General features: G+C 39.3%; 1 protein-coding gene across 2 annotated transcripts in view; it reads left to right on the top strand.

Moving 5' to 3' along the window:
• Positions 1-1,726: 1,726 nt before the first annotated feature.
• Positions 1,727-14,885, top strand: part of si:dkey-159a18.1 (sortilin) — a 27,215-nt gene continuing 14,056 nt past the window's right edge. For both annotated transcript variants that reach the window (XM_061912178.1, XM_061912177.1), the window contains exons 1-10: positions 1,727-2,195; positions 2,308-2,370; positions 9,028-9,104; positions 9,168-9,264; positions 9,341-9,508; positions 9,612-9,685; positions 9,779-9,825; positions 10,972-11,108; positions 11,189-11,272; positions 14,172-14,232. In XM_061912178.1, coding sequence (XP_061768162.1) covers positions 1,956-2,195; positions 2,308-2,370; positions 9,028-9,104; positions 9,168-9,264; positions 9,341-9,508; positions 9,612-9,685; positions 9,779-9,825; positions 10,972-11,108; positions 11,189-11,272; positions 14,172-14,232 — 1,048 coding nt within the window. In that variant the 5' untranslated portion in view covers positions 1,727-1,955. The remainder of the gene's footprint in view (positions 2,196-2,307; positions 2,371-9,027; positions 9,105-9,167; positions 9,265-9,340; positions 9,509-9,611; positions 9,686-9,778; positions 9,826-10,971; positions 11,109-11,188; positions 11,273-14,171; positions 14,233-14,885) is intronic.

Raw genomic sequence — 14,885 nt, 5'->3', positions numbered from 1 at the left:
GTCTGCCTCACAATACAAAGGTCCTGCAGTCCTGGGTTCAAATCCAGGCTCTGGATCTTTCTGTGTGGAGTTTGCATGTCCTCCCCGTGAATGCGTGGGTTCCCTCCGGGTACTGCGGCTTCCTCCCACTTCCAAAGACATGCACCTGGGGATAGGTTGATTGGCAACACTAAATTGGCCCTAGTGTGTGAATGTGAGTGTGAATGTTGTCTGTCTATCTGTATTGGCCCTGCAATGAGGTAGCGACTTGTCCAGGGTGTACCCCCGCCTTCCGCCCGATTGTATCTGAGATAGGCGCCAGCGCCCCCCGCGACCCCGAAAGGGAATAAGCGGTAGAAAATGGATGGATGGATATTCTATTGGTGGTATCTGCTTATTGTTTTAATAGTATTTTAGTGAGATTGTAAAGACATACCTGAAAGTCCGATGACTGCAGTGAACGCCAGTGTCTCTCAAAAAAGCCGACGGAGGAGCCAAGATCACAGCTGCCTTTTTGAGCTGCAGGAAGAAGTCCCATAATCCGCTGACGTCGACTTAATATCGCAATTTTCCCATCCACAAACTTGCTGGTTGACAAAGAAAATATGTTCGCTTGACCGCTCTGTGTTAAAGCTTCACAACAAACAAAGAAACACCGGCTGTGTCTCGGTTGCTAAAGGCAGCTGCAATCCACCGCTTTCCACCAACAGCATTCTTCTTTATAGTCTCCATTATTAATTGAACACATTGCAAAAGATTCAGCAACACAGATGTCCAGAATACTGTGTAATTATGCGATGAAAAGAGACGACTTTTAGCCGTGTGTGGTGCTGGGCTAATACGTCCCCTCCAACCCGAGACGTCACGCGTCTCAAATTCCATCCATCCAGCCATCCATTTTCTACCGCTTATTCCCTTTCGGGGTGGCGGGGGGCGCTGGCGCCTATCTCAGCTACAATCGGGCGGAAGGCGGGGTACACCCTGGACAAGTCGCCACCTCATTGCAGGGCCAACACAGATAGACAGACAACATTCACACTCACATTCAAACACTAGGGCCAATTTAGTGTTGCCAATCAACCTATCCCCAGGTGCATGTCTTTGGAAGTGGGAGGAAGCCGGAGTACCCGGAGGGAACCCACGCAGTCACGGGGAGAACATGCAAAATGCGTCTCAAATTGTAATTTAGTAAACTAAACCGGCCGTATTGGCATGTGTTGCAATGTTAATATTTCATCATTGATGTATAAACTATCAGACTGCTTGGTCGGTAGTATCAATCAATGTTTACTTCTATAGCCCTAAATCACTAGTGTCTCAAAGGGCTGCACAAACCACCACGACATCCTCGGTAGGCCCACATAAGGGCAAGGAAAACTCACACCCAGTGGGACGTCGGTGACAATGATGACTATGAGAACCTTAGAGAGGAGGAAAGCAATGGATGTCGAGCGGATCTAACATGATACTGTGAAAGTTCAATCCACAATAGTAGTGGGTTTCAGCAGGCTTTCAAGGCCTATATAAATAAACTTTGATGAATTGATATACCGGTAGTAAATAAGGACAATTTTAGTTATTTTTTACCCTGTATGTGAGTACATTTTAAACCTATAGCTGTACTTTTACGTTCTGTTTTTTAATAACTCCAAATTTGAGGTAATCCAAAAAAGTTTTACTGTGGAAACTCACTCCTACTACACACAAAGATCGTCAATTGAAGTAAAATGTCGGCAGTGGAGCCCACATCTCGTCCAGAGAGGTCACATGGCTTCTCTCCGGCAGGTGAGGGAGATGCGGGCTCAAACACCTGCTGGACTCCACGCAGCACTTTCCACGTAAATGACCCGTCCCAGCTCTTCCCTCCCCACTCCCACACCTGCCCGCGACGCTCCCGGCAGACTCACTTGGGACTCGGGGACACGGCCGCTCACGGACACCTCCACTGGGGCTCCTGAGTGGTTCTGGCACCGGTCATGGTCTGGAGGAGGGTCGTGGTGCTCGGCTGTTTGCTGCTGCTTCAATGCGGGGCTGGAAGCAGGATGGCAAGGCCGCCGCCGTCGACGACTCATGGCGGGGGTCGGTTGGACGCGGCGCGGAGTCACGTCCGGAGGGACGCCGGCGCTTCCAGGCCTGCCGGCGGGGCTTCCTTCGACTCTTGCCGGGTCAACCTGACGCCTGCGGAGCATGAAGTTCTGGATGACAACACACATGAGGTGAGGTGTGTTTGACTAGTACGGAATATGTATACTAACAGTCAAAGGACAAAGGACAAAGTCCACCTGCTTTTGACAATTAATACATATTGTATGTTTTTTTTGCTCTTAGACTGGTTTTAATGGTGACGATGGCTCTTACGTCATCCTCACATGGGTTGGCGATGGCACAGGGGTGAGTATCACCAGCAACATGTTGCATTTGCTTAAAACCGTATTTCCTTGAATTGCCGCAGGGCATATAGTATGCGCATGCCTTGAATTACTGCCGGGTCAATTTCGCTTCCCAAAATAATAATTTACCGCCTGGTAAAACTTGTTAGGTCACGAGTGACACTTCCCCTGTCATCATTTTCAAAATGGAGGAGGCTGATTTCAATACAGGTAATTTGAAATCGCATAAAAGGAAGAAGATTAAGAGCTATTCAGTAGGATTTAAGGTCCAAGCTTACATCACACTAAATTTTTTACTGCATACCTTTGGTAAGTGCCGGAGTGAGAAGAGGTTTTAAAATAATTAGCGCATGCTTACTTTTACCGGATGCCTTTGGTAAGCGCAAGAGTGAGAAGGGGTTTTCAATTAATTAGCGCCCCGGCGGCAATTCAAGGAAATACGGTAGTAGCTATTAGCAGGGGTGCCCCTAGGGATTTTGGGCCCCATGAAAAGGGCTTCACGGTGGAAGAGGGGTTAGTGCGTCTGCCTCACAATACGAAGGTCCTGCAGTCCAGGGTTCAAATCCAGGCTCGGGATCTTTCTGTGTGGAGTTTGCATGTTCTCCCCGTGAATGCGTGGGTTCCCTCCGGGTACTCCGGCGTCCTCCCACTTCCAAAGACATGCACCTGGGGATAGGTTGATTGGCAACACTAAAATTGGCCCTAGTGTGTGAATGTGAGTGTGAATGTTGTCTGTCTATCTGTGTTGGCCCTGCGATGAGGTGGCGACTTGTCCAGGGTGTACCCCGCCTTCCGCCCGATTGTAGCTGAGATAGGCGCCAGCGCCCCCCGCGGCCCCGAACGGGAATAAGCGGCAGAAAATGGGTGGGGGTGGGTGAAAAGAATCTTTACAGGACCCCTCTGTATTATAATTTCATCATCATTAGGGGCCTCCCTGGGCCCCCCTCCATCATGGGCCCCTAGAATCTGTCTCCTTTACCCCCCCCCTTTTCGGCGCCTTGGCTATTAGGGGTGTGGGGAAAAATCGATTCAAATTTGAATCGCGATGTTCATGTTGTGCGATTCAGAATCGATTCTCATTTTAAAAAAATCAATTTTTATTTTATTTTTGAAATTTAAATTTTTTTTTCTTTATCAATCCAACAAACCACTACATAGCAATACCATAACATCCATCCATCCATTTTCTACCGCTTATTCCCTTTCGGGGTCGCGGGGGGCGCTGGCGCCTATCTCAGCTACAATCGGGCGGAAGGCGGTGTACACCCTGGACAAGTCGCCACCTCATCGCAGGGCCAACACAGATAGACAACATTCACACTCACATTCACACACTAGGGCCAATTTAGTGTTGCCAATCAACCTATCCCCAGGTGCATGTCTTTGGAAGTGGGAGGAAGCCGGAGTACCCGGAGGGAACCCACGCATTCACGGGGAGAACATGCAAACTCCATACAGAAAGATCCCGAGCCTGGATTTGAACCCAGGACTGCAGGAACTTCGTATTGTGAGGCAGACGCACTAACCCCTCTGCCACCGTGAAGCCCATAACAATGCAATCCAATTCCAAAACCAAACCTGACCCAGCAACACTCAGAACTGCAATAAACAGAGCAATTGAGAGGAGACACAAGCACGACACAGAACAAACCAAACGTAGTGAAACAAAAATGAATATCATCAGCAACAGTATCAATATTAGTTATACCGTATTTCCTTGAATTGCCGCCGGGGCACTAATTAATTTAAAACCTCTTCTCACTCCTGCGCTTACCAAAGGCATGCGGTAAAAGTAAGCATGCGCTAATATTTTAAAACCTCTTCTCCAACCTGCACTTACCATAGGTATGCAGTAAAAATTTGAGTGTGATGTAAGCTTTGACCTTAAACCCTACTGAATAGCTCTTAATCATCTTCCCTTTATGCGATTTCCAATTACCGGTATTGAAATCAGCCTCCTCCATTTTGAAAATGATGACAGGGGAAGTGTCACTTGTGACGTCACGAGTTTGACCAGGCGGTAATACAAAGCATGCGCTAATTTTTTTGGGAAGCAAGGAAATACAGTAATTGCAGCATAGCAGTGATTTAAAAATCCCTCATTGACATTATCATTAGACATTTATAGAAATAATAAAAAGAACAATAGTGTGACAGTGGCTTACACTTGCATCGCATCTCATAAGCTTGACAACACACTGTGTCCAATATTTTCACAAAGATAAAATAACGTCAAATGTTTGGTTTAAAAGTTAAAACAAATTTACATGATTGCAATCAGTTGATAAAACATTGTCCTTTACAATTATAAAATCTTTTTACAAAAATCTACTACTCTGCTAGCATGTCAGCAGACTGGGGTAGATCCTGCTGAAATCCTACGTATTGAATGAATACAGAATCGTTTTAAATCGGGAAAAAAATCGTTTTTGAATCGAGAATCGTGTTGAATTGAAAAAAAAAATCGATTTTGAATGAAATCGTGACCCCAAAAATAGATATTGAATCGAATCGTGGAACACCCAAAGATTTGCAGCCCTAGTAGCTATCTGTCCATCCATCCATTTTCTAATGCTTGTCCCGTTTGGGGTCACCAGGGTTCTGGAGATTTGCCCACCAAATCTTTGAGGCAAATATATCTCTGTCCGATGAAAAGCAGTATGTCCACTTTTTTTTTTTCATCTTTCTCTTCAATCAGAAACAGTAAGAAAATGTTATGTCGCTTGATTGCAAAGACGAAAACTTCAGTAAAAGGTTTTCATTAAAAAGCCATATTTTTTTATAGTCTAACACAGGGGTGTCTAACTCATTTTAACTCAGGGGCCGCATGGAGGAAAATCTATTCCCTGGTAAAATCAAGGCAATACAACTTAAAAGTAAAGACAACTTCAGACTTGGACTTTGTCTCAGGGTTTTTGTATAAAATCCATTAAACTTTCACCACTTCTTGTTTAGGATTCTCACATTCTCAATTGAAAACATATGGAAAAGCAACTGAGTGTTTCCTCAAACTACAGCATTGGTGAAATCTACAACTGCCACAACACATTCATTTATCATCATTCAAGCATTACAATTATAATATCACCGACCGATGAAAAGCATGTATGTCCACTTTTTATTCAATCTTTCATTTCACCCAGAAACACTTACAAAATGTTATCTCACTTGATTTCAAAGACGAAAACCTCCAGAAAATATTTTTTTATTAAAAAGCCATATTTTTATATAGTCTAACACAAGGGTGTCTAACTCATTTTAGCTCAGGGGCCGCATGGAGGAAAATCTATTCCCTGGTAAAATCATGGCAATACAACTTTAAAGTAGAGACAACTTCAGATTGTTTTCTTGGTCCTACTTTGGCCAACAATAGAACAAACACATTCTGAAAATGTACACATCACAAATAATCCACTTAGCAAAACACTTCAAGTTAGTTGAAAAGTCTAAGAAAAGAAATGATGCAGTTTAAAAAACACCATTAAGAACACAATGAACTTGGACTTTGTTTCAGTTTTTTTTTTTTTTACAAATCCATTAAACTTTCACCACTTCCTGTTTAGGATTCTCACGTTCACCTTTAAAAACATTTGGAAAAGCAACTGAGTGTTTCCTCAAACTACAGCATTGGTGAAATCCACAACTGCCACAACACATTCATTTATCATCATTCAAGCATTACAATTATAATATCACTGACCGATGAAAAGCATGCATGACCACTTTTTATTTAATCTTTCATTTCAACCAGAAACACAAAATGTTATCTCACTTGATTTCAAAGACGAAAACCTCAGAAATTAGTTTTTATTAAAAAGCCAAATTTTTATATAGTCTGACACAAGGGTGTCTAACTCATTTTAGCTCAGGGGCCACATGGAGGAAAATCTATTCCCTGGTAAAATCAGGGCAATACAATTTAAAAGTAAAGTCAACTTCAGATTGTTTTCTTGGTCCTACTTTGGCCAACAATAGAACAAGAACATTCTGAAAATGTACACATCACAAATAATCCACTAAGCAAAACACTTCAAGTTAGTTGAAAAGTCTAAGAAAAGAAATGATGCAGTTTAAAAAACAACATGAAGAACACAATGAACTTAGACTTTGTCTCAGGGTTTTTACAAATACATTCAACTTTCAGCACTTCCTGTTTGGGATTCTCATGTTCACCATTAACATTTTGAAAAGCAACAGTGTTTCCTCAAACCACCGCATCGGTGAATTTGGCAACTGCCACAACACATTACAACACTGAGCCGAGGATGTCGTTGTGGCTTTTGCAGCCCTTTGAGACACTCATGATTTCGAGCTATATAAGTAAACTTTGATTGATTGATTTATCATCATTCAAACATTACAATTACAATATAATCAAACCAATTATCAAAATTACACCATTGCCGAAATCAAGCTGACATAACTACAAACTTAACCAAAGTGAAATAGTAGATTTAAGCGTAAAATAAAATAGAAGAAACACAACAAATGTAGAAACACACGTTTTTACAATTAAATTTAAGGTGCACATCGTGCATTTAAATAATTGAAAGTGCTGCACAGAACTCTAACGACAAAGACGATGGTCAAGTTGACTTAAATTATCGTACCGTTTCGTTAGTTTATCCGTTGAGTGGATAAATTACAATGAAAGAAGGTATTGTGCGACGATACTCCCGCCATCTGCTGCCAGCCACAACAAGAAAGCTTCAAGTCAGCTGACATGTCGTCTTTTAACACTGTCATGTGTGACCTGGGTTAAACTTGAATTGCTGTTGCGACACCCAGTGGACACATTTAGAACAGCAGTTTCTTTCATAAAAATAAAAAATGCAGCTCATTTTTATATTTAGCAAACTGATCTTGCGGGTCGCAGGCAGGAGGAAACGTGTTCGTGGGCCATACCCCTGTTCTAACATCAAATAAAGCACAGGATATTTTAGACATACTGTATACTTCGAAATATACTTACAATATATCACTGCAGTGAAAACCATGCATGTCCTTTTTTTTTTTTTTTTAACCCAAAACAGTAAAAACAACTTTTTTGGAGATACATGTTTTTTATTGTACAGTTGTGATTATTTATGGTGTGGTTATCTTTTACCACTTGCAAGATAAAACATAACTACAACTACAACAAATTATACTTTTTTTTTTCCTGGTCTCAAACTAAGCCCCCCCTTCACCCCTGACTGAAACAAATGTCATTGTAATTTATTTAGTGCAATCACAACACAGTTCCATTTAATTCCATGTGGTGGTATATATGCTTTTTATTGGGCTGCGATGATATTTTTGTGTAAAATCACCAATCTTTCTCACACCAAATATTTTAGACAAATCACTATCAGTGAAAACTGTGTATCTCCAAATGTTTTCTTTCATCAGAAACAGTAAAAGAAGGGATTTGGAGATATTTTTTTTTTTAGTCTGAAATTATTTTAATTTAGTTTGGTGGTTGTCTGTCTATCTGTGTTGGCCATGCGATGAGATGGCGACTTGTCCAGGGTGTACCCCGCCTTCCGCCCGATTGTAGCTGAGATAGGCTCCAGCGCCCCCCGTAACCCCAGAGGGAATAAGCGGTAGAAAATGAATGGATGGATAGCTTTTGGTGCTCAAACTTATAATAATATGAATTTCCTTGCTCTTGTTATGCTATTTTTGCTTAAATACATATATATATATATATATATATATATATATATGTATATATATATATATATATATATATATATATATATATATATATATATATATGTATATGTATATATATATATATATATATATGTATATGTATACATACACGTTTCGTAATCAATCAGAAATATCAAGCTGCTAAAATGTGCCAAACATGGATAAGTGTGGAGAGTCTTTAAAATGTGTTTCCCATCATGCCTTGGATTTAAATGGGTGTACATTAATTTAGATTTTTTTTATGGTGGTTGGCTGTTTTTTTTTTTATATCCACATATTTCAGTTAGCAAGTTGTGTTACATGTGACATTTTTATTGACTTTTTGTGCTGGTTTAAAAAAATAAATTGTGCACCGTGACTAGGGAAGGTTGTTTGGATTGGGTCATATAAGTAAATGCTTTTGAATGGTTACCAGCTTGTGTTCCCCAGAATGTCCATAAAATGGTGACAAGTAACTACGACTCAAGGCTCGGTTGGTAGAGCAGCCGTGCCAACAACTGGAGGGTTGCAGGTTCAATTCCCGCTTCCGCCATCCTAGTCACTGCCGTTGTGTCCTTGGGCAAGACACTTTACCCACCTGCTCCCAATGCCACCCACACTGGTTTAAATGTAACTTAGATATTGGGTTTCACTATGAAAAGCACTTTGAGTCACCAGAGAAAAGCGCTCTATAAATATAATTCACTTCACAATTGCCAAGTACTTAACCTTAACATGTAAACACCCTGCCTGGCCAGATTGCTTGAAATTGAAGATGCTGGTGGACTGCAATTGGCCCGCGGGCTGTAGTTTGGGTAGCTCTAGTTTAGTTGTACCAACTTGGTGGTGAACCTCAACAAATCAAGCAGAAATCATTTGGGACATAATGCTTTCCAACAATAGTAGTCTGGATTACAAGAACCCAACATCACAGTTTGGTCATCAAAGTCTATTTTGTAGCGCGTTGATATCTTTATGACAGGTCATCTTGGTGTTGTCCACCATCAACACCCCCTTAGACACGTTCCTGGAAGGCGGTTCATCTCGACTTTACAGAAGGTGAGTTCATGGCAACTTCATGTGTGTCACCACAGAAATGATCTGATGTTGCTTTGCCATCAGTACGGATTACGGAAAGTCCTTCCACGACATCTCTCAAAGCATCAACCACACATTCATCAAAGAGGAGTTTGGCGTCAGCGTGGGGCCGGGAAGTTCTGTGAGTTGCAACAACCTCCACTACCAACAGGAAGTGATGTAATATAACGCTGACATTGTATATGTTTGGCTGACAGGTGATACTGACAGCAGACACCCCAGTGGTGGACCACCCAGGAGGCATCATTTTCACCTCCACTGACGCCGGCGCCACCTTCCGCTTCACCCAGCTTCCCTTCCACCTGGCACAGCCCATCACCTACCACTTCCTCAACCCGGACTACCTGGTGGCGCTCAGCATTGACGTGAGTCACTTTTCTTTTCTTTTTGTTTTGCTCCGTACTGCATTGTGCGCACGCCTCGAAGAAGAAGGTAAACATCCTGTGTGTTTCTGTTCTTGACTTGCAGGGCGGTCTGTGGCTCTCTGTGGACTTTGGCGCCAAGTGGACAAAAGTGCATGATGGAGTGCATTCTTTCTCATGGTGTGAATAAACAGGAGGCCAACCGCCATACAGAAACCATAGAAATTAAGTCTAAAATTAGACATTTCTGCTCAAATGTGATTCTATTTTCAGGGGTGCTGGCATCAATTTGTTCTTCAGCTGCAGTAAAGCAGACACAAGTAAGTCAACACATTAAAGAGTTTAAGCAGTAATAACTCACATTATTTTAGAAAATGTGTTTTCATTTTATTTATACATAATTATTGGTATAATAATTGTAATTAAACAGGTTACTGGTAAGAAATGCTTCTCCTGGTTACATGGAGATGGCCCAAACATTTATTTTTAAAAATAAATGTGTGTGTGTGTGTGTGTGTGTGTGTGTGAGAGTGTGGGTCAGTACAGGACAAAAGTTTGGAGGTATGTACTTACCAAAAAAGGTGAAATAACTGAAAACAGGTTTTATATTGTAGTTTCTTCAAAATAGCCACCTATTTTCTCAGATTAATTTTTTGCACACTCTTGGCATTCTCTCGATGAGCTTCAAGAGGTAGTCACTTGATAGGGGTTTCACTTCACAGGTGTCATAGTTTTGATGCCTTCAGTGACAATCTACAATGTAATTAGTCCAAACTTTCGGCCTGTACTCTATCTATATGTATGTATGTGTATATATATATATATATATATCCATCCATTTTCTACCGCTTATTCCCTTTCGGGGTCGCGGGGGGCGCTGGCGCCTATCTAAGCTACAATCGGGCGGAAGGCAGGGTACACCCTGGACAAGTCGTATATATACATATATATATATATATATATATATATATATATATATATATATGTGTATATGTGTATATGTATGTATGTATATATATATATATATGTATATATGTATGTGTGTATATATGTATGTGTGTATATATGTGTATATGTATGTATATATATATATATGTATATATATATACATATATATATATATATATGTATATATATATATATATGTATGTGTATATATATATATTTGTATATATATGTATATGTATATGTATATATATATGTACGTGTGTGTGTGTATATATATATATATATATATATATATATATATATATACATACATACATTTTTTTTTTTAATTATGAATCTATTTACAATTGGTACCAATAAGAATCGCGATTTGGATATGAATCAATTATTTTGTGCACCTCTACTACTTCCTACGACTCATATTATGACTTTAATTTGTACTTGTAGTTATTGTATAGGGTTTATTAATTTTAGTAGGAGTAATAGTACTGATGTGGCGTTTCTACTTACGCTTGTAGTGGATGCAGAGGAGCGAGGAGACTTACAGCTAAAGAGGACAAAGGACCTGGGGAAGACCTTCACCATCATCCACGAGGACGTCTTCAGTTTTGGATACATCGGAGCCTTTCTTTTCTTCTCGGTCATGGAAGATACGGTGATGCGTCCTACTTTCCAATGAATGTTTTGCAATGACAATAACAAAGCAGCACTAACTGTGTGTTACTTCACTCCCAGCGATCGCCCAGAGTCATGTATTTTTCCTCTGACCAAGGAGACACTTTTAGTCAAGCGCTACTGCCTTCTGCCTCCACTGAGCAGGTGAGCCTTTTTTCATTTGCAAATACAAACAGACATTCCCGACCGAAGCTAACGTTATAAACACTTTGACTAAGGCACTTCTAAAAAAAGAGTAAAGATAATATTAGCTTTCAGCGTAAAGTATAAATAATGAATGTATTAAATTCTGGTTAGCAAAAACACCCCATTTTTAGACAACGTACTGTATGTAAAGATTTTTATCTAGTTTTACTTTATTTTTTAAGTAGAAATAGAATCAAAACAAAAGTGGACATATATTATTTTAATTACATCGCCATAATTGTAAGCTAGCCTAGTTAGCTTTTGGTGCAAACTCAACATTTTTAAACAATAATCATGTGTACGTATGTACTTTATCTCCAGTTAATACAATATGTTTAATTACAAACACAAAGAAAGAAAATTCTTGTTGGAAAACAAAAAAGTGGAGATACATTGTTTTTATTAGACAGCCTTACTCGTCTAGCTAGATTTTGGCGCAAACTCGACAATTTTTTTAGACAATATATGTAAGTATGTATCTTTATTTTTGCAAATATTTGAAAGTACAAACATGAAAAATAATAATTTGATCGAAAACACTATTGGGTGAAAAACATTTTTTTCATTAAATAGATATAATTTTAAGCTACTTTAGTTAGGTTTTGCTGCAAACTAAATTTATGGTAAAATATATACGTAAGTATCTACCTCAGTTTTACAAATCTTTATAGGTAAAAATATGAAAATAAGAATTGGAGATATGATGTTTTCATTAGACGGCCATAACTGTAAACCAGTCTAGTTAGATGTTGGCGCAAACTCAAACTATTTACACAAAAATATGTATGTATGTATCTATTTTTTTTACAAATCATTTTAAGTAGAAACATGAAAGATAATCACTTGATCAAAAACATTCAAAGTTGAGATACTGTGTTTTAATTAGATAATTGTAAGCCGGTTTTGTTAGCTTGTCGCGCAAACTATATATATTCTATACTTGACTATGTAGTATATATGTGACTGTATAGATAGTATATATGTATCTACCTCATTTTTACAAATCTTTTTTTAAGTGAAAATATGAAAAAAAATATAATTAAAAAAATAGTGGAGATAAATTGTTGCAGTTAGACAGCCATAATTGTAAGCTAGCCTGGTTTGATGTGGCCGCAAACTCTAATTTGTTAGACAATATATGTAAGTATGTGTCTTTATTTTTACAAATATTTTAAAGTAGAAACATGAAAAATAATCACTTGATCAAAAACAAAAAAGTGGCGATAAATTGTTTTCATTAGGCAGTCATAATTGTAAGCTAGTTTGGTTAGCTTTTGGCCAAATGTTTACTTTTGGGACTATATATGTAAGTATGTCTCTTTTACAAATATTTTTTTAAGTCAAACTTTTTTTCTTGCGTACTTACAAATCTATATGCTACGGTATTAGCCGTAAAAGCTAACTACGGCAAGAGATAAGCTAGCTTCTATGTCAGCACAAAACGCGTTTGAGTTTGTAATTCACACCACTGCGATAGAACACCAATTTGTAATGACTGGAAAACATGAACAATCATATTAAATAAATAAATAAATGGGTTGTACTTGTATAGCGCTTTTCTACCTTCAAGGTACTCAAAGCGCTTTGACACTACTTCCACATTTACCCATTCACACACACATTCATACACTGATGGAGGGAGCTACCATGCAAGGCGCCAACCAGGACCCATCAGGAGCAAGGGTGAAGTGTCTTGCTCAGGACACAACGGACGTGACGAGGTTGGTACTAGGTGGGATTTGAACCAGGGACCCTCGGGTTGCGCACGGCCACTCTCCCACTGCGCCACGCCGTCCCTGATATCACAGTATCTGATATTACAGTATCAGATATTACAGTATCTGTTAAGTATTAGCCCACATTTCATGTTTTATTTGTATAATTTACTTTAGTTAGGTTTTGGTGCACACTAAATTTATGTTTAAATATATACGTAAGTATCTACCTCATTTTTACAAATCTTTATAGGTAATAATATGAAAAAAATAATAAATAAATACATCGAATAAATAAATAAATAATTTGATGGACAGTTGTCCGTTTGGTCAAGCTGGCCGGGGAGGTTTCCTGTTGATTTGGGTAAACGATCCATTAATTTGGCATAGCTTGGCTTAAAAGTTCCATATTTGCATTTTTTTTTTTCCATGTCGCACTCTTACGGCTTCGGTCTGCTTCAACGTTTCAGCTTCTTCTTCGTGCTGGCTTCTAGAAGCAGCAGTTCATCCTCCCTATATTCAGCTTCAAAAATATAAGGTTGGGAATCCCCATTTGCCCCAAAATATTTGTCTTCGTTGTCTGTTACCAAGTCTGCCATAATTAGAAAACACGCTCGTGTTTCATTCCGGGAGTAGGAATACATTTATTGCGGGAAGTCTGAAGTGCCTTGCTATGGAAATGGGAATGCGCCAAATAATTAGTTCCGGCTGTGCATAAAATGACCAAAATATGGTTAATATTGTACATATTACATATTGTTATGATCGTGTCTGCAACTACATTATACATAGACTTGCAGTGTGTATACAAAACTTTGATTAGGGGTTGTCTCTTTGAAGGCTACAATGGTGAATCCTATTAGGTGCATCTTACAAGTGTTTATCATTTTTAATATCCTAAAAAAAAAAAAAAGACAAGTTTTCTTGTCTCTCACAATGATTGTGAACGATAGGCAAAGTTCCAAAAAAAAGTGCAGTTCCCCTTGAAAACAACTACCAAGTAATTGCTCTAAACTAAACCACAATGCTATTGACATTTCTCTTCCAACGTTAGCGTACAGGCCTCGGAATGTCTGGTGTGATCTCACAGAGATTACACCAGAGTGAAAGTGGTCATCACGTTCTCTCATGTTTGTTGGCAGTTTTACTCCATCTTGGACGGCGATGAGGACATGCTGTTCATGCATGTGGACAATCCAGGAGGTAAAAACAAACAAAATGTATCAACACTCAGCCCTTTAGTTTGTTGTCGCTGTAATGGAAAAACTCAACGGCAAAGAGTGAACTGGTTTCACGGGTTCTGGCTGCTGCTGACACATCATTTCATCATGAGAGGAGGGCTGGACAATGTTTGCATATTAACAGCCTTTCTCGCATAAAATGGTGTCATTCCCTACTTGTTTCCCCTTTTAAAGCTGACAGGAGTTTAGATAAATGGGGGAGATACAGAGGGAGCGTTCTGCTTAAGGGGGGATTTAGGTTACAATCCAAACATGCTGACAAATATACCTGGAGATCATCAGGGTGTATCGCACACAACCACTAACAACTTCGTCATCCCTTCATGGCAGACAGATTTATGACTATTGTTCACAAAATTTAGTTGGTCATGTGATTCCATGTGACAATTTTCACATAAGGCAGTGGTTCTCAACCTTTTTTCGGTGATGTACCCCCGGTAAACATGTTTTTAATTCAAGTTCCCCCTAATCAGAGCAAATCATTTTTGGTTGAAAAACAGATATAGAGAAGTAAAATACAGCACTATGTCATCAGTTTCTGATTCATTAAATTGTATAACAGTCCAAAACATTGCTAATTTGTAGTGGTCTTTCTTGAACTATTTGGAAAAAAGA

Source organism: Nerophis ophidion, linkage group LG10 (genome assembly GCF_033978795.1).
Source record: "Nerophis ophidion isolate RoL-2023_Sa linkage group LG10, RoL_Noph_v1.0, whole genome shotgun sequence".
Lineage (NCBI taxonomy): Eukaryota > Metazoa > Chordata > Actinopteri > Syngnathiformes > Syngnathidae > Nerophis > Nerophis ophidion.
The sequence above is the reverse complement of the archived record's forward strand: the minus strand, read 5'-3'. Positions and strand labels throughout refer to the sequence as shown.